Source organism: Mustelus asterias, chromosome 21 (assembly GCF_964213995.1).
Source record: "Mustelus asterias chromosome 21, sMusAst1.hap1.1, whole genome shotgun sequence".
Classification (NCBI taxonomy): domain Eukaryota; kingdom Metazoa; phylum Chordata; class Chondrichthyes; order Carcharhiniformes; family Triakidae; genus Mustelus; species Mustelus asterias.
The window spans coordinates 17386624-17405588 of NC_135821.1; the positions used below are offsets into that span (position 1 = coordinate 17386624).

General features: G+C 41.2%; 1 protein-coding gene across 2 annotated transcripts in view; it reads left to right on the top strand.

The window, feature by feature from the left end:
• The window catches only part of LOC144509159 (myosin-9-like), a 169074-nt gene that overhangs the window by 144416 nt on the left and 5693 nt on the right, over window positions 1–18965 (top strand). For both annotated transcript variants that reach the window (XM_078237578.1, XM_078237579.1), the window contains 13 exons: window positions 1370–1514; window positions 3620–3826; window positions 5529–5633; window positions 6497–6649; window positions 9193–9441; window positions 10115–10327; window positions 11354–11566; window positions 11911–12072; window positions 12686–12814; window positions 13317–13405; window positions 15050–15173; window positions 17221–17429; window positions 18678–18786. In XM_078237578.1, coding sequence (XP_078093704.1) covers window positions 1370–1514; window positions 3620–3826; window positions 5529–5633; window positions 6497–6649; window positions 9193–9441; window positions 10115–10327; window positions 11354–11566; window positions 11911–12072; window positions 12686–12814; window positions 13317–13405; window positions 15050–15173; window positions 17221–17429; window positions 18678–18786 — 2107 coding nt within the window. The remainder of the gene's footprint in view (window positions 1–1369; window positions 1515–3619; window positions 3827–5528; window positions 5634–6496; window positions 6650–9192; window positions 9442–10114; window positions 10328–11353; window positions 11567–11910; window positions 12073–12685; window positions 12815–13316; window positions 13406–15049; window positions 15174–17220; window positions 17430–18677; window positions 18787–18965) is intronic.

Sequence of the window (18965 nt, forward strand, 5' to 3'; positions counted from 1 at the left end):
GGGGACTTGTCCACCTTCAGTCCCATTAGTCTACCCAGCACTGCCTCTCTGGTAACATTAATTGTATTAAGTATTTCTCCTGCTGCCAACCCTCTATTGTTAATATTTGGCAAACTATTTGTGTCCTCCACCGTGAAGACCGACACAAAAAACTTATTTAAAGACTCAGCCATATCCTCATTTCCCACTATTAACTCCCCCCTCTCGTCCTCCAAGGGTCCAACATTCACTCTAGCCACTCTATTCCTTTTTATATATTTATAAAAACTTTTACTATCATTTTTTATATTAATTGCTAGCCTAGCTTCATAGTCTATCCTTCCTTTCTTTATCGCTTTCTTAGTCTCACTTTGTTGTTTCTTAAATTTTTCCCAATCACTTGTTTCTCCACTATTTTTGGCCACTCTGTACGCAGCTGTTTTTATTTTAATACTCTCCTTTATTTCCTTCGTTATCCACGGCTGGTTCTCCCTTTTCTTACAATCCTTGTTTTTTGCTGAAGCATGACTCCAACCGCTTGTATTCTGTTCTTCTAGACATAAAGGCCATCATCCAATTAGCCTTTTTGATTATTTTCTGTACCTACTCATGACAGTTCAATGAACTGTGTCTAAAACCCAAAGCCTCTTTGGATCTCCATTTTTTTCTAACACTTCACATTTCTGAAGTACTTTATTCTATTTTTAGGTCCAATGCAAATGACCTCACATTTGTCTACACTGCAATCCATTTGCTACAAATTTACCTTTCACTTAATCTATACTGTCTCTTTGGAATTCCATGCTTCCATCTACACTTATAACACTGCCTTTATATCTTTGCATCTTTAGCAAATTTAGATTATGGCTTTCTAACCCATCATCCAAGTCGACTGTTTATAGTTGAGGCCCCAACATACTTCGTTGGACGCCACTAATCACATTGGCCAAATTAGAACACTTACTCACTCTTTGTCCCTATTCTGCTCCTCCCAATTGACCATCTTCCTAATCAATAATTTGTCTTCAATTCCGTGGGCATCACAACAGCTTACAGTCACTTATGACGAGTTTTATCAAATGCCTGTGGAAGGCCATATAAATAACATCTGTAGGCATTCTCATGTCCACTACTTTAGTCACCTCGTCAAAAAATTCAAAGTGGGACTCTTTCCTTCACTTGAGGTAATTTGCATACTGGATTGCATTTGATATCTCTTTGATATTGTAAACTAGTTATCCTGGTGCAGATAAGATGGGCTAAATGGCCTAATTTTGCGCCATGACAATTCTGTGATTCTGTACAAATGGATTCATCTTTATTTTTCATTATGCGTGGCACTTGAACTTTCTTTGTCTGTTCTCCCTTTCCTCCATTGTAATCATTGAAGAGCAAAGCGTGAGCAAGAGGTGAACCAGATGAAGAGAGCTTTGGAAGAAGAGGCAAAAACCCATGAACTGCAGATCCAGGAAATGAGACAAAAACATTCCCAGATTGTAGAAGATCTGTCTGAGCAACTAGAACAGACAAAACGGGTATGTTGGCTTCTTCGTTGGTATAGGAAATGGAGCTTACAAAGGAGTAAAAAAATTGAATATATTGTTCTCGTGCAATATTGGAAAAATAAACATTAATGGCACACTGACATTCTGATCAGGAATATCTAGTGGACACTTGCCAGCCACTAATTGTGGAGTTGATTTAATGCTCCTTTATACTGTTGCAGTCTTGTGAAGGGTTTGGTAGAATTCCGTAAGGGCAGAACAACAAAAATGGTTAAGTATGATTAATAAATATGAACCATTCTGTTTGTATAATATTTTTACCAAAGATCATCCACAATACTGAAAATGTTTCTGGTAAATTGAGCTTTTAAAATTACTGTCGTTTTCTAAAATTAGAATAAAAGGCACATTTTGATTTGTACAAAGTAACATAGTATTTGCAAATGAGCTAGTGGTGTTGTATTTAAGTAATTATTTGCAGTTTGGTAATTCCCCCAGTTACCTGATGATCTAAGGGAATTACTTTCTGGTTGTTTGTCATACACAGTCCACCACTGGGAGTAGATCAGTGTACTTGGGGCAATTTTGATACCATGAATAAGTTTGAAATTTTTAAAAAATGCTTAATTGTGAAGTTCAGTAATTCTGCAGGCCGTTAATGGCTACTAGTTTTTAAAACAATCCCTCCATAATTACTGAACAGTTAATACAATTAAGACAGTCTTGTAGCCTGCACTGGTGAAAGGAAGATTAACACTGGAATCTTTCAAAAATCTTCCCAACTGCTTTGCAGATTTCAGGAATAGAATTATGTAGAATGGGTGGCAGAGTGGTTAGCACTACTGCTCCTCCGTGCCAGGGACCTGGGTTCAATTCCGGCCTTGGGAGTTTGCACATTCTCCCCATGTCTGCGTGGGTTTCTTCTGGGTGCTTCAGTTTCCTCCCACAGTCCAAAGATTAGGTGGATTGGCCATGGCAAATTGCCCCTTAGTGTCCCAAGATGTGTAGGTTAGATGGATTGGCCATAGTTAATTTGTGGGGTTATAGGGAAAGAGCAGTGAGAGGGCCTGCACAAGATACTTTGTCAGAGAGTCAGTGCAGACTCTGATCCGAATGGCCACCTCCTGCACTGCAGGGATTCTGAGTCTACAGTATAAAATGGAGGGTCCCCTCCAATTCCATTAGCCTCATCTCAGCCTTCCAGCGTATCTTTTTAGAATCATGGAATCCCTACAGTACAGAAGGAGGCCATTCGGCCCATCAAGCCTGTACTGACTACAATTCCACCCAGGCCCTATCCCTGTAACCCCACTTATTTACCGCACTAATCCTGCTCTCACTATGGGACAATTTAGCATGGCCGATCCACCTAACCTGCACATCTTTGGACTGTGGGAGGAAACTAGAAATCCACGCAGACACGGGGAGGGCGTACAAACTCCGCACAGACAGTGACCTGAGGCCAGAATCGAACCCCGTTCCCTGGCACTGTGAGGCAGCAGTGCTAACCACTGTGCCACCTTGCCGCCCATTTTTATTTTTTCTCATACGCATCCAATTTCTTTTTGAAAACATCTAAGCTGTTTGTCTGAACCACTTCTGGTAGCAAACTCTACATTTTAACCACTGAGTAAGGAAATTTCTACTTGTGCTTTTACTGATTTTATTACTAATTATCTTGTATTGGATTCTTCCACAAGTAGAAACATTGTCTACACATCTACCCTTTCCAACTTGTTCATAATTTTTAAAAGACCGTTAACAGGTCTCCTGAAGTCTTTTCAAATGCTTCAAACTATTGAGTCTTTCCCAATATCTGTAATCTCTTAGTTCTGATACCTTTCTTGTAAGTAATTTTTGTATCTTCTCCTCTGCTTCAATATGTTCTTTATAGAATGGTGACCAGAACTGTAGCCTGATAGATGAAAAATAGATGGTGAAGGATTTAACTTGCGTTGGTGTAGCTGATGTGGAATGATAATATTTGATGTATGTATAATCACATTGCTGAAAATCTGAATACTGACCCAATTAATATTTGTCTGTAGATGGAGGAAATGGGTGTTGTAACTTGGGACCTTGCGGTGATCTAGGTTCTGACAAACCTAAACTGACTAAACCTTTTCTCTCTGCAGTTCAAAGTTGGAGTAGAGAAGGCCAAACAAGCCCTGGAGAATGAACGCAATGAGGTTAGCACTGAGGTGAAGCGTCTGATGCAGGCTAAGGCCGAATCTGAGCACAAGCGGAAGAAGGTGGAGTCCCAATTGCAGGAGCTGCAGGTTAAAAGCACGGATGGAGATCGGTCCCGAAGTGAGCTGAATGAGAGAGTCAGCAAGCTTCAGGTAAACGCACAAGCTAACTGTTGCTGCTACCTTGGTGAAATGAGATCAATATGTCCTAGAAATATAATTAACCATTTGGTTGGGTGAGAGGACCAACAGTAGAATTAAATTATTTTGTAGTTCAGTTTCTCAGATACATTTTAAAAGTTTTTTCATATAAACATTTATGATGCTATCCATGCATTATGATCAATATTTGGGAAACCCCCATGCTTTTATGTCTCGACATTTGCACCATTTCATAAACAAGCAAACTAGACCCAGGATCTGCTAACACTACCACCAAATTGGCTAAAGAAAAGAATGTGGGGTATTGTGCCAGCTATTTCCATCTTTTTGCATAGGTGCCAAGTTTTCTGGTTCATGCCTTCCTCTGAGGGCAGGGATGAGATATGAACATAATTTATAGGACTGGCAGGAGCTAACTATATTGTGTGGATCAGTGTGTTCACTGCCATTGATCCTGCTTTATAGAATTTTTTGAAGCCATTATCTATTGTAATAATGTAGGAAACATGGTATGTTGTTTAGCCTGTGGAATTTTCTTTCCTGGAAAGCAGTAAAGACTGGGTCATTTGAATTTATTGGAGGCTGAGTTAGATTTTTGACAGACGAGAGTCGAGGGACATGGGAAGCAGGCGGGAAAGTGGTGTTGAGACTACAACTGATCAGCCCTAATGACAAATGGCCGAGCAGAATCGAAGGTCTGAGTGGCTTACTCTGCTCCCAGGTCCTGTGTTCCCAATGTTTACCATATTTTTCCATGCTTAAATTTCTGTGGCTCTCCCTGGGGGTGTGGTTTCAGCAGTAGTAATCCTATTTGAGCATGCCCGAATGTCTACTACTGTAAGATAAAAGGTTAAGTCGCCACAGTTCCAGATGGTGGTGATGCAACCTGAGGTTCACCACACCTCAAGCGAGGGGCAAGGTTGAGAAGGTGGGGCCTTGATGAATAACCTTAGCTGGTGTAGGAATTGAACCTGTGCTGTTGGAATCGCTCTGCATCTCAAAGCAGTCATCTAGCCAACTCCCTAACTATATGAACTCGGGCAATTACTGTGTTGGTAGGTAATTTGAGATTGGAGCAACAACTGAGATGGTAGTGAGGGGCAGCAGTTTTGACTGATTTTCTCCTAACTCAGGAATGTTGAAGGTGGTTGTTATACTCAAACCTTTTAGCATGGCCAGGTTTTGAGACTCATGTTGACAGGTCATGAGGCTCCCTGGGTTCATATGGTGTACATACCTACTGAGCCATCAGGATGCCATGTAGAAAAAGGCATTTAAAGAGGCACATTGCTCGTTGATTGCTTAAAATGAAAGTATTGTGATTATTCTTTTTCACTGTTCAGAGGATTTAGGATGGTTTTGATGTGGTATTTTTCAGTTTGCTTGTCTTCAGAGTCACAGTTTTAAAAAGTTGACTAATCAAATCACTATCAAATGTGCTTCACAATTGGGTAACAGGTGATGCTTTCTGGTTCAGTTGCTTACGTGTTGAGTTATCTTACCCCATATTCTTTGTTTTGAGTTTCGGGAACATTAGAAATCCGGGAGCAACCAAACCACACATCAAAGTGGAATTAAAGAAGGTTCCAAGTACCCTTGTTCTGTGATGGGGTTAATACTTGCTCATAGCTCTAACATGCTGTTAAGTGGACTACTTGGCACATGGTAACTGAAATATTTGCTTTATGTTCAGGGTGAATTGGACAACGTTACTGCCCTCATGAATCAAGCGGAAAGCAAGACCATTAAACTTACCAAGGACCACAGCACCCTGGAATCTCAGCTGCAGGACACACAGGTACGAGGGGAAGAACTGGTCTGAATGATTTTGTAAAAGGCCCTTTAGTATAGAAACTGAGTAAAAAGGTATTTCATCTTAAAGAGCTCCACAACCTAAACCGATCTATGATCCATGATAAATTGGGTAATATTTTGTTTATAGATATTAAGATTATAGAAACATAGAAAACTACAGCACAAAACAGGCCCTTCAGCCCCACAAGTTGTGCCGAACATATCCCTACCTTTTAGGCCTACCTATAACCCTCCATCCTATTAAGTCCCATGTACTCATCCAGGAGTCTCTTAAAAGACCCTATTGAGTTTGCCTCCACCACCATTGACGGTTATTATTAATTTGTTTTTTAGACAACCTGAAAATTGAGTTATTTTGAATTCATTTCAAAACTACCAGAATGCTAATAACCAAAGCATAAACTTCTGTCTAGATTTTAAACAAGAGAAGAAGGGATACACACTATGTTCATAATGGAAAAATGTGATGGTGGTTGTTTGACTGGAAGTTGCAGAATTGGTGGTGTAGAATTGGGTAGGAATGTAGACCCATTTAATGCAAGGAGAAGCTATATTGAAAGCTTTATGTTGAGCTGCACTGAATTTAATATAAATCAGCGAGAAGCCTGATTTTGAATTTTGTGACCAAGTGACATAAAACCCTGTTGAATTGAAATCTAACGGTGGTTTAAAAGTGACTGCAGTTTTTCTGAAGCGGATACCTGGGTGTTTTATGGATTCCACATCAGAAACGGCAAACCTCAGACTGCATATTTTCAATAGTATGACTTGCTAATCCATAAATTCTTGCTTTGTTTTGCCCCATTCACCCATGATGTGTTACTATTTTCTCATCCCTGTGTACAGGAGCTGCTTCAAGAAGAGACTCGACAGAAGTTGGCTTTCAGTACCAAGCTGAGGCATATGGAAGATGAAAACAATCGCCTCCATGAGCAGCTGGAAGAAGAAGAGGAAGGAAAAAGGAACTTGGAGAAGCAAATTTCCAATATCCAGACTCAGGTAACATGTCTCCAAACACTTTTGTGCTATTTTAGTTATACATAGGCTCCTGCTGGAAGCCCTTCAGTCCTCTTTGGCTGTCTATTTCCCTTGAATGTTAACAGCCTCATGGTTATCAATGCTGAGGCCATTGTGGCTCAGCATTATAATGCCTTCTCTAAGGGTTTCAAATTTCATCAACCATTACAAGTGTGATTATTTTAACCGTCCTACACACTAATCAATGTGATGCTTCAAATTGTTACTCCATCCCATGTCTTCAATATGGAAAATTTGGAGTGGGTAATTGGCCTAGATGCGCTGCATGTATTTCACCAGACAAACTCCAGTTTTTATCAGTGCAGTTGTTTATCTGTTTTCTCAGGGATAATACTTTTATGCATAGCCAAAAAAAATTGGGTTTCTTCAATTTGATAATGCTGTTCTACAGGATACTGAAGGTTTTTGAGATTACAGCTAGTATTATGTCATTCTGAAAAGACACGTTGAAACTTTTCATCTTGCATCCATTAGGACACTTTGCAAGAATACCAGTGTAAGGGGAGAACAACAACCTATACTGAGAAGAGAGTGCTGATTGGTTGGCAAATGGACCCTGGTAGAGGCATTGACATAGAGAATGCACCAGTTTACAAAGAACAATACAGCACAGGAACAGGTCCTTCGGCCCTCCAAACCCGTGCCGCTCCCTGGTCCAAACTAGACCATTCTTTTGTATCCCTCCATTCCACTCCGTTCATATGGCTGTCTAGATAAGTCTTAAACGTTCCCAGTGTGTCCGCCTCCACCACCTTGCCCGGCAGCGCATTCCAGGCCTCCACCACCCTCTGTGTAAAATATGTCCTTCTGATATCCGTGTTAAACCTCCCCCACTTCACCTTGAACCTATGACCCCTCGTGAACGTCACCACCGACCTGGGGAAAAGCTTCCCACTGTTCACCCTATCTATGCCTTTCATAATTTTATACACCTCTATTAAGTCTCCCCTCATCCTCCGTCTTTCCAGGGAGAACAATCCCAGTTTACCCAATCTCTCCTCATAACTAAGCCCCTCCATACCAGGCAACATCCTGGTAAACCTCCTCTGTACTCTCTCCAAAGCCTCCACGTCCTTCTGGTAGTGTGGCAACCAGAACTGGACGCAGTATTCCAAATGCGGCCGAACCAACGTTCTATACATCTGCAACACCAAACCCCAACTTTTATACTCTATGCCCCATCTTATAAAGGCAAGCATGCCATATGCCTTCTTCACCACCTTCTCCACCTGTGAGGTCACCTTCAAGGATCTGTGGACTTGCACACCCAGGTCCCTCTGCATATCTACACCATTTATGGTTCTGCCATTTATCGTATAGCTCCTCCCTACATTATTTCTACCAAAATGCATCACTTCGCATTTATCTGGATTGAACTCCATCTGCCATTTCTTTGCCCAAATTTCCAGTCTATCTATATCCTTCTGTAGCTTCTGACAATGCTCCTCACTATCTGCAAGTCCTGCCAATTTTGTGTCGTCCGCAAACTTACTGATCACCCCAGTTACACCACCTTCCAGATCGTTTATATAAATCACAAACAGCAGAGGTCCCAATACAGAGCCCTGCGGAACACCACTAGTCACAGGCCTCCAGCCGGAAAAAGACCCTTCCACTACCACCCTCTGTCTTCTGTGACCAAGCCAGTTCTCCACCCATCTAGCCACCTCCCCCTTTATCCCATGAGATCCAACCTTTTTCACCAGCCTACCATGCGGGACTTTGTCAAACGCTTTACCAAAGTCCATATAGACGATATCCACAGTCCTTCCCTCGTCAACCATTCTGGTCACAGTTGATGGTGACTGACAGATAACTGCCAAACATTATTTGAAATTTAAACCAGGCAACTTGACCCTGATTGCTCAAGGCATTGCCCTAAAGAATTAACCAACGAATGGCTGTTACTTATTTTGTTCATCTAAAATGGAAGGGACATATTCTTTCTATCTGCATTATTATGTATTAATATACGTAGCTTCCAGCGCGCGCACATGCTACACTGCAAGTCTGACTGACGATCTTAAATTGGTTGTCAGTGTAATTCTTAGCACACTGAGGATTATTTAGCAAATGTTGTCCAATCGCTGAATCATATCTCATGTTGGACACTGTTTTGAGTTTTTGCAAGCATGGACTGATTGGCTATGGTCTGTCCCTTGTCCATTGTGAACAGCGGCTGGGACATGCTATTTAATGTGATCTTTGGGATGTACAGCTTACATATCTAGTACTACACTGGCACTGAAAATCCATGTAGTATTCTCTCCTCCTTGCTGCAAAATTACAATCAATCAATACTATGTAATAATAATTCTACATTGAGTTCTGCTTTAAGATAGTTTCTCATTTTTTGGTCACCCAGTCCAATTTTAAGTATCATACTGTATACATTGGTGAAACATTTCCCTGCCATGTGTTAAACTGATCTTGCAGCTGAAATAATCTAAATACACAGAGTATACTGGAGTTTACTTTCAATTCACTCTTGGTTAATATTTCAGCTGGTTGAATTCAAAAAGCGCCAGGAAGACGGAAATGTTTCATTGGAATTTGTTGAGGAAGGCAAGAGGAAGCTGCAGAAAGACATGGAAGTCTTGACACAGCGTTATGAAGAGAAAACGGCAGCCTATGACAAGCTAGAGAAAACCAAGAACCGTCTGCAACAGGAACTGGATGATCTGATTGTGAGTCTGGACCACCAACGGCAGATTGTTTCCAATCTTGAGAAGAAACAAAAGAAATTTGACCAGGTGAGAGAGCGCGATTGATCAAGGCAAAGTCTATCACTTGATTTTTAAGCCATTCAATGTTCTAAAGGGATGTAAACGTTTAGTACATTAACAAAAATGGAAGATATAAAAAGTAAACTGTAATGCAAATCGAGACCAACTCCACATCCAGATTCTTAATTCTAGAGATTGCAATAAAATTTGTCCTGAACTTTTCCTATAACTTGCAATACTTTTGGTTTTAAAGTTGGAAGTTCATTCAAGTTGTAAAATCTGAACCAAAATTCTTAACGTTATTTATGCAGGCAGTTGCATTGTTCCAAGAATAAGCTATCCACTTAATTTATACATGGACAGTGAATAAACTTGACCTTTTAGTGGAAGCCTTTCTGTCAAAATTGATGGTTTCTAGTGCCAGAAAGAAGTCAGTGAATTATTTTTGATGGTGGATGAAGTTGTCCATCAAGATTAAATTATATTTTACCAAAATATGATTAAATGTAACTCAACAATTTGGAACCAATCAGCTTCAACTTTTATCTTGCCTAACCTTGAAACTTATTCATATTTGGGTTAGTCCAAGAATATTCTCCGAGGTGTTACATGATTAGTCTGAGCTCTGCACTTATCCTTTATTTTAAAAAAAATCATTTTAGTGCAATCCTGTTAATTGGGTCACGTTTTACTGTTTCAGATGCTGGCTGAAGAAAAGAACATCTCCTTAAAGTACTCAGAGGAACGGGATCGGGCACAGGCTGAGGCTCGCGAGAAAGAGACCAAGGCCCTGTCGCTGACCCGTGCCCTGGAAACAGCTATGGAACAGAAAGAGGAAATGGAGAAGATGAGCAAGCTGCTGCGCACAGAGATGGAAGATCTTGTTAGCTCCAAGGATGATGTAGGAAAGAGTGTAAGTAGATGCCCCTGTAGCAGGAGTTGGGGAACTGTCCTTTGCTTCCTTACTTGCCCAATACAGATCCACAGCACTCCAATAGTTCATCTAAGTAGCCATCCTTCATGTTAGGTTATTCAACTATCTATGGTTTCACAACAGCCTGATTTTTTTATTTTAAATTATGCTTTCATAGTAGGCTGTGGAAGGCCAGCAGTTGCTGCCCATCCCTAATTGCCTTTGAACTGAGTGGCTTGCTAGGCCATTGCAGAAGGCAGTTAAGGGTCAACCACATTACTATGGATCTGGAGTCATGTGTAGGCCATACTGGATAAGGATGGCAGATTTCCTTCCTTGAAGGGCGTTAGTGACCCAGATGGATTTTTACAGCAATCAATTGTAGTTTCATTTTCACCATTGATGAGACTAGCTTTCAATCCTGGATTTTTTAAATATTTAAATTCAACCAGCTGATGTGGATGGGATTTGAATCTGTCCCTAGAGCATTAGCCTGGACTTCTGGATTGCTAGTCCAGTGACACTACTATGCTAATGTCTTCCCAGATCGTTATCCCTCATAATGTCCACCCCACAGCACTTTCTACTCAAGATCACTGTACAATGGCCAAGGTTGACACCCTTGTCTTGACACTGAGGCCAACTGTTGCTGAAACCGGGGTTCACCAACTTAGTGAAAATCACAAATCAATCTCGAGACCTGGTCTGTAAAGCTTAGTATCACTTTCATTCACCAGGACACTGAGGGAGTTCTTGGAAACATCTTAGACATATAATAGACCACTTAGTATCTTTATGTGAAATGCATTTTTTGTTACCTGATACTTAGATTACTGTAGAAAAAGGTGCTATTTTTCCTTTCTCCTTCAATGGAATATAGATCACCTAAATGACCATACTTAGTGCGTTCTTAAATTTGTTGAATAGGATGTGTTTTATTGACAACCAACCTTCTGTTGCAGTGCAAAAAGACATTGCTGTTGTGAATTTACTGTGATTTACATTATTCCATCTATTTCTGTGAAGGTACATGAGCTGGAAAAGTCAAAACGTGCTCTGGAACAACAAGTGGAAGAGATGAAGACTCAGCTGGAAGAACTGGAGGATGAGCTCCAGGCCACTGAAGATGCTAAGTTACGTCTGGAAGTAAATCTGCAAGCCATGAAAGCCCAGTTTGACAGGGACCTGCTGAGTAAGGATGAACAGAGCGAGGAAAAGAGAAGACAGTTAATTAAGCAGGCAAGTATATCCTTGAGAGTATATGGAGGTGAACATCATGAATTTAAGTTCTGGGAAAAGTTGGTTCACACTGGGAAAAAGAATAGACTTTGGCCTAAATTGAAGTTTACAAGATTACCTAGAGAATTGATCAATGCAGGCAATTTTTTTCCACTCTTGTTCAATTATCACGGCTCCAATGGAAAATTCGCTTGTTAGGCCTAATGGCCTTATTCTGTGTTCTTGTGTCGAATGTCCAGCGGGTTTAGGAGGACTGAATCATTTTTATTTTCTCAGGTCTCTCTTGGTGATTTTTTTTTTTCTAAACAGTAATTATTTTATCTGCTGCTGATTTGCTGTTCCAGGTACGCGAGATGGAGAGTGAGCTGGAAGATGAGCGGAAGCAGCGTTCCATGGCTGTTACTTCCAAGAAGAAGCTGGAGATGGATTTGAAGGATTTGGAAGGACAAATCGAAGCATCAAACAAAGGTCGCGAGGAAGCCATTAAGCAGCTTCGCAAATTACAAGTAAGCTATAGCAGTTACCACAGAGATAGGATGGAGCACTCAGCACTGTCTCTGTGGCCACGTCACTGTCCTTTTTGCAGATGTCCTTATGAAGGATACTCAGCATCTCGCCTCAGTGGTGCATATAGAGTAAACGTTAATGCCTTTTTTCAGGCTGCTAATGCAAGTTGGGAGGTAAATGTGAGCATGCCCAAAATATAAAGCTGCCCTGGATTTATTTGGCTTAAAGAAAATCTTCATTGCCTCCATCAGTCCTAATCATTTGGATGGCAGGTATTGTCTGAATCTCTGCTAATTTACTGCCCCTATCTCCGTCCTAGAGTCCAGTGTGACAAGTGGTGGCAGTTTCCATGTCCCTCACAAATGCACAATCAAGGTAACGGTCAGCATCCAACTGGATTGTCATGGCCAAGCCTGCTGCTGCCCTTGTCTGATATCCAGACTTGAGCACTTCCAGCAGATGGCTCTGAAAAACTGTTCCTTGGGCTCCCCGTGGTGTTGAGGCTAATTGTCCTGTCCCAACTAATTTTCCTGCTTTGGGAGGAGGAATGTTGGGAGAGAACATGATGAGGTGCCTGGCTGTGATTTGTTACATTCTCTTTGTCTTCACCAGGCTCAGCTGAAAGACTACCAGCGTGAATTGGATGATGCTTGCAGCTCTCGAGAGGAAATCCTGACCCAATCCAAAGAAAATGAGAAGAAGCTGAAAGCACTTGAGGCAGAAATGATTCATATGCAGGAGGTGGGAGATCAAACAATGCTCGGAAATAAATACAGAAGGAATTCGATTAAATACTGGAAGATTTTGGATCAGTGGTTTAATGCTCTCAATAGATTTTGTTCCTGAATGGTGGTGTTCCATTGCTTGCAAACCATTGAGTGACTCAGCCATTCTGTAATTCTAATTTTGAATACTCTACATAGTACAGTGAGCTAATACCTTCCCTTTTCAATATCATGACTGGTGTGCATGTTTAAATGACACAGTTAAGTACAGCCCAGCCTAAGAATAGTGTAATTTGAGCAGAAATCTCAAAGTTGACCCTGAAGTTACTGTTACTGGGAAAATTTATGCCAGGTTCCACAAAACATTAATCTTGACAGGTGGAGAATGCCTGTAAGATGCCTATTTCAGCAACTGTTTAAATACAGTTTTATTTTGATGTATTTGTTGTGAGCTTTTAAGAACATGACCAGTTGAACAGCAGTGACTAACACTGAGCACAATTTTTTTTATTATCTAGGAGCTTGCTGCAGTGGAGCGTGCCAAGCGACTGATACAGCAGGAGAGAGATGAGCTGGCTGAGGAGATTGCCAGCAATAGTTCTGGAAAGTATGTACCCCTCTCATAAATGGGGCTTTATTTTTTTCTTCAACTTTTGTACTACTCATAGAATTGTTGTTCAATGACTCCTCCCTCTAATTGGAAAGAGTTAAGCAAGGGTCACCTGAGGAAGAGCTGAAAGATTAGAACATAGTTGATATTCTGTAGCAAACTCAGTAATCTGATCTTTAGGCCCAGTGGGTCAGTAGTACTTCAGGACACTAATTTAACTTGTTGATTAATCCTAGAGATAAACCTGTCACTGAAGGTTGGGTTTTGCTCCACTTGACTACAGATAACTCTTAATGCCAAGTTTCTATTGCATGGGATGGTCTTGATTGAAGAAACAGCAGAAAATTTGCTAGTGCTTTATCCTAGTAAGTTATATGGTTTTAGCTGGATACACACTAGCTGAACTTTCCTTTTGCCAAGTCTCTGAGCTTGGGAAAATGCGATTTGCCCACGTGCAGGAGTACTTTCCACATTGGGATGTAGATTCTCAGTTTGATTTGGAAATTCGAGCACAGTGAATGGTGGTGAGCACAAACCTATATAATCTCATCAAGAACAGAAACTTTTAAAATGGAAGTTTCAAAATCTTTGCTGGACTGAAGCCAGTTGTGATACCATTGGGGGTGTTAGAACTAGCCTAGGCCTCTGGTAGACATTCTCTTGAATACAGCGATGCACGTCACTTCTATTCATTTAAAAATCTCGTGTTTCAGGACATCTCCGTACTACCCAATCGCAACCTTAGGGATGAAATCACTTAGTTTGGACATCCTTGATCAATGAGGAGCCGACCATTCTGTATTTCTGGGGCTGTTAAAATTGTATCTCCTTGTGATTTGGAAGTGGAATACTTTCATGTATGCTTCTTTGATCTCGTCAGAAGCCAACAGTTGAGGTTTTGTTTTATACTATAGGAACATTTGTGATTATAATCATTGATTTCATTAAGTGCAACTTAGTCTTTCTGTAATACAAAATAATGAACCAGCTACACAGCTCCACAAAAGTGCTTCACCTTGTTTGACTTAAATGGAATACTTCCTTATTACCATCCACAAATGTAACTCTTGAAGCTTTTTGTTGAGATGATTATCACAGCTTCATTACAAACACTTGATTGACCGCCTGTGTTTTTTTTGTCTCGTGCTATTCGAGGTGCTCATTTCTCTCCCAGAAATGGATGAAAAATGTTCCAACACTGTGAAATGTTTTTTGATTGCTGGAACAGGCTAACGAACTATTTCACACGTCCTTACAATGGAGATAGATATACAAGTGCTTCAGTGAAATAAGTGATTTTGAAGGATTTTAAAGGAATACAATACTTTCTTTGGAATTGGCTAGATGGTCTTCAGTGTTTTTTTCTCTGGTTTCATGTCTCCTTATGTTTGTTCATGTGAGGCAGCAATAGGGTTAGTGCTGTCTGTGTTTGAAGAGACTATTTCTAACCTGCTGACCAGACTTGTGGCAGGGTTTGGAAGATTGCCTCCATGGGAGAAAGTGAATTTGGAATAGCCTCAATGGAACTTTAGCATCTTCTATATGGGGATTGGCTCTCATTGCAATAGTTATCCTTGCTAAGGCAGGGAAACTATTGCAACTAAAGGCCTTTTTTTCTCATGTCATTGATTCCTTCTGTAGGTCTTTGGCTCTGGATGAGAAGAGGCGCCTTGAGGCCAGGATTGCTCAGCTGGAGGAGGAGGTAGAGGAGGAGCAAACCAACGCTGAAATGGCCAATGATCGTCTCAGAAAAGCAAATCTCCAGGTAAATGCTCCCATTAGCTACCCCTTACAATGAGGACATCAAACATGCAGTTGAATATCTTGGGCTGTGGACAATTAAAGGAAGATTCCATAAAATATTCCAGTTTCCTGACCTAATAACTCAAGTTGACTTTTAAGGTTGAGCCAGAAAATGCTGAACATAATTTCACTGGACAAATGCTGATGTACAGCATCACGAAACATCAGCACAAGTTGAAAATAGGCTGTTTTTATTTGTGCCACAACATTAGGGGAGCACTTTCTGCACATGCTCAGTTAGTGTCAACTGGCAGCATTAAAACAAACAAGTTGACACAATAACAAAGTTCAAGATACCCATTTTTAGGTTTGTGCAGTACTTAACCAATTACGTTATCTTAGCAAATGTTTCTTTTATAAAACACACTTCTGGCAATTCAGTAAATGAAGATGTATCAGGAAATTCCAATAAATGAAATGGGAAGAATTGATTGTAACATTTAGTTTAAGGACACTTTTTTGGTTTAAAAAGGAATCAATTAATTGTCCAGTGTGCGACTCCAAATAATGACCCTGGGATTAAGAGTCCTATTATCTACTAATTGAGCTACCTACACTCTATAGAAACGCCTACACGTTGGATCCAGCCTTACTCAGAGCCTGACTCGTAAAATCTCATTGAGATAGCAAACCATCAGAGATTGGGATCTGGGATGAATTGTTGCCGGAAACTTGATTTCCTCTGTGCTACACTGAAATGGTACAATGGAATTCCTATTATAATGCCACTTAGTATTTTTAGCAACCTACAAACATGTATTGAATTTTAATATTGGAATTTCCATGGGGAATGCTGACATTGCAGATTCCAATGCCGTGTGAGACGACATAGCTTTTGATGTATCCAAACTGCTGCTGCTAACCAGAAAGACATCAGGAGCAGCGCACATGCACCACCAAACAGTGTGGGCCAAGTGCACGTGGGCAACTGTTCCTGATGCCCTTCAGACTGGCAGCAGGAGTTAGCATTGAAACTATGGCTCTAAAAATAGTATAACTCTGGTTCTTTGATGTGGAGGTATTGGCATTGAACTGGGGTGGGCACAGTAAGAAGCCTCAACACCAGGTTAAAGCCCAACAGGTTTATTTGGAATCACGAGCTTTCGGAGTGCTGCTCCTTCCTCGGGTGAGTGGACCTTCTGGTTCTTAAGCATGCACACTCTTGTAGCAGTGAGCCTTATGAATTTATCTTGCTGTGTATTTTTTTTATCGGTTGCCAACCAGTCAGTATCTTGGAATGCCTAAACTTCATTCTCATTGTAACCTGGGAGCAGTTCTTCAATAAATGTCAGAGTATGATTAGGAATATGTGTGTGTCACAGGGTCTATGCACTCAGGAGTTAACATGAAACTTGGGGGGTTTTTTTGTAATGGACAAGTTCAATTGAGTCTTGAGTTGCCTGTTGGATTTTTAAAAAACTTACAGCAATTGTTCTGAAGCCTTCACTGGGAATGAACTTTGGGGACTTTGAATTAATATAGCTGAAGTACCCCTGTAATCCACCACGCTGCACTTTGGTGGGAATAACTTCATAGAAACCCTACAGCACAGAAAGAGGCCACTCGGCCCATCGAGTCCGCACCGACCACAGGCCCCACCCCCATACCCCCACACATTTACCCACTAATCCCTCTAGCCTACGCATCTCAGGACACCAAGGGCAATTTTAGCACGGCCAATCAACCTAACCCGCACATCTTTGGACTGTGGGAGGAAACCGGAACCCCCGGAGGAAACCCACGCAGACACAAGGAGAATGTACAAACTCCACACAGACAGTGACCCAAGCCGGGAATCGAACCCAGGTCCCTGGAGCTGTGAAGCAGCAGTGCTAACCACTGTGCTACCGTGCCGCCCCAAACTTGGTAGGGAAGTTGGTTTGTAGAAATTGCAGTATGCTGCTATAGGCTAGGGCGCGGTTGGCCAAAAGATCTCGCTCCGCACACTCAGAAAATTGGGTGTGAGAACTAAAGCTGATGTTTTACGTCTCCTCATGATTGTTAAACAGGTTGACCAGATAAATGCTGACCTTTCTGCTGAACGCAGCAATGCCCAGAAGGCTGAAAATGCTCGCCAGCAACTAGATCGTCAGAACAAAGAGCTGAAAGCCAAGCTGCAGGAGATGGAGAATGCTGTCCGATCTAAATACAAGGCAAACATCACAGCACTGGAGGCCAAGATTGCTCAGTTGGAGGAACAGCTTGATGTGGAGACCCGGTGCGAATGATCACAGCTATAAATTAAATATGTCAGGAACAGATATTTTGGGAAGAAAGTGGGAGAACGACTTGGTTTTTTTAAAATGAGTGGTGGCATCCAAAAAAGGGATCCAGAATTTGACGCGGTGCAGTCTCAGTGAGACTGCAGAAATGCCGGATTTGGGAAATGTAAATGCAGCAGATTAGCACTGTTTCAAAGTTACGAATAGGATGTTTCTGGGCTGAGGTATTACACTAGATAGGGCATAGAACCCTTTTGTTCAGGTTGTGCTTTGGTATCAATACCTCTGTGTTCCACTTCACTGGTCAAAACAAAGTTTAAACACAAAAATCATACAATGGTTTCAGCACAGAAAGAGGCCATTCGGTCTGTTGTGTCTATGTTGCCTCTGTGCAGAGAATTCTCTTCTCTGCCTTCCCTGTACCCTTAAAATTTTTTCTCTTCAGGTGCTTTTGAAAGCCACCACTGAATCTGCTTCCACCACAGGCTTGGGCAGTGTATTCTAAATCCTCACCACTCATTTTAAGACAAAAAAGATTTCCTCAGTGGCTTTTTCTATCATTCACCTTAAGTCAGTTTCCTCTGGTCCTCAACCATTCTGCCAATAGAAGTAGTTTCTCTCTATCTGCTTTATCTAAGCCCCTCATAATTTTGAATACCTCTATCAAATCTCTTCTCAACCTTCTCTTTAAAGAGAACAATCCCAGCTGTCAATTTATCCACAAAACTGAGGTCCCTTGTCCCTGCACCATTCTTGGAATCTTTTCTGCACCTTCTCAAATGCCTTTGCATCCTTTCTAAAGTCCAGAATGGGACATAGTACTCCAGTTGAAGCTAAACCAGTGTTTTATAAAGATTCTTCAAAACTTCCTTATTTTTGTACTCTGTCTCTTCATAAATGCCAGGCTCCCCAATGCCTGTTTACATTTACAAGTTTTGTGTCATCTGCAAATTTAGAAATTGTGATTTGAACTACAAGTCGTGAATATCCAGAAGTTATGATATCCAGAAAAATATGGTCCAGGCAGGTTCCCTGGGGAGCGCCACTGTTTCCTTTCCTCTAGTCCACAAAACAACTGTTCACTCATAATTATGTTTCCTGTCACTTGGTCAACTTGGTATCCATGCTGCCACTGTCACTTTCAGGCTAACCTATTATATGGCACTTTGTCGAACACCTTTTGAAGTTCTGTGTACACCATACCAACCGTTTGCAAACTTATTTTACTGTCCTTGTCAAACTAGGGATAAACAAGCTGCCAGTAAGCTGGTGCGCCGCTCCGAAAAGAGGCTGAAGGAGGTGATGCTGCAGATGGAGGATGAAAGACGCAATTCTGATCAATACAAAGACCAGGTCAGTCGCAGTTTTTGATCATCTGTTGAATCATGTGCTTTGAAATGTGAAGCACACAAGTTCACTTGTTTTCGTTACCTATTTCTCCCAAACACTTCTCTTGGCAGGATCATCTGCCCAGGCCTGTAAGACCTGCCCCCAAGATGGGAAAGCCATAGGTCTGCCTTGCCTTTTCCTCC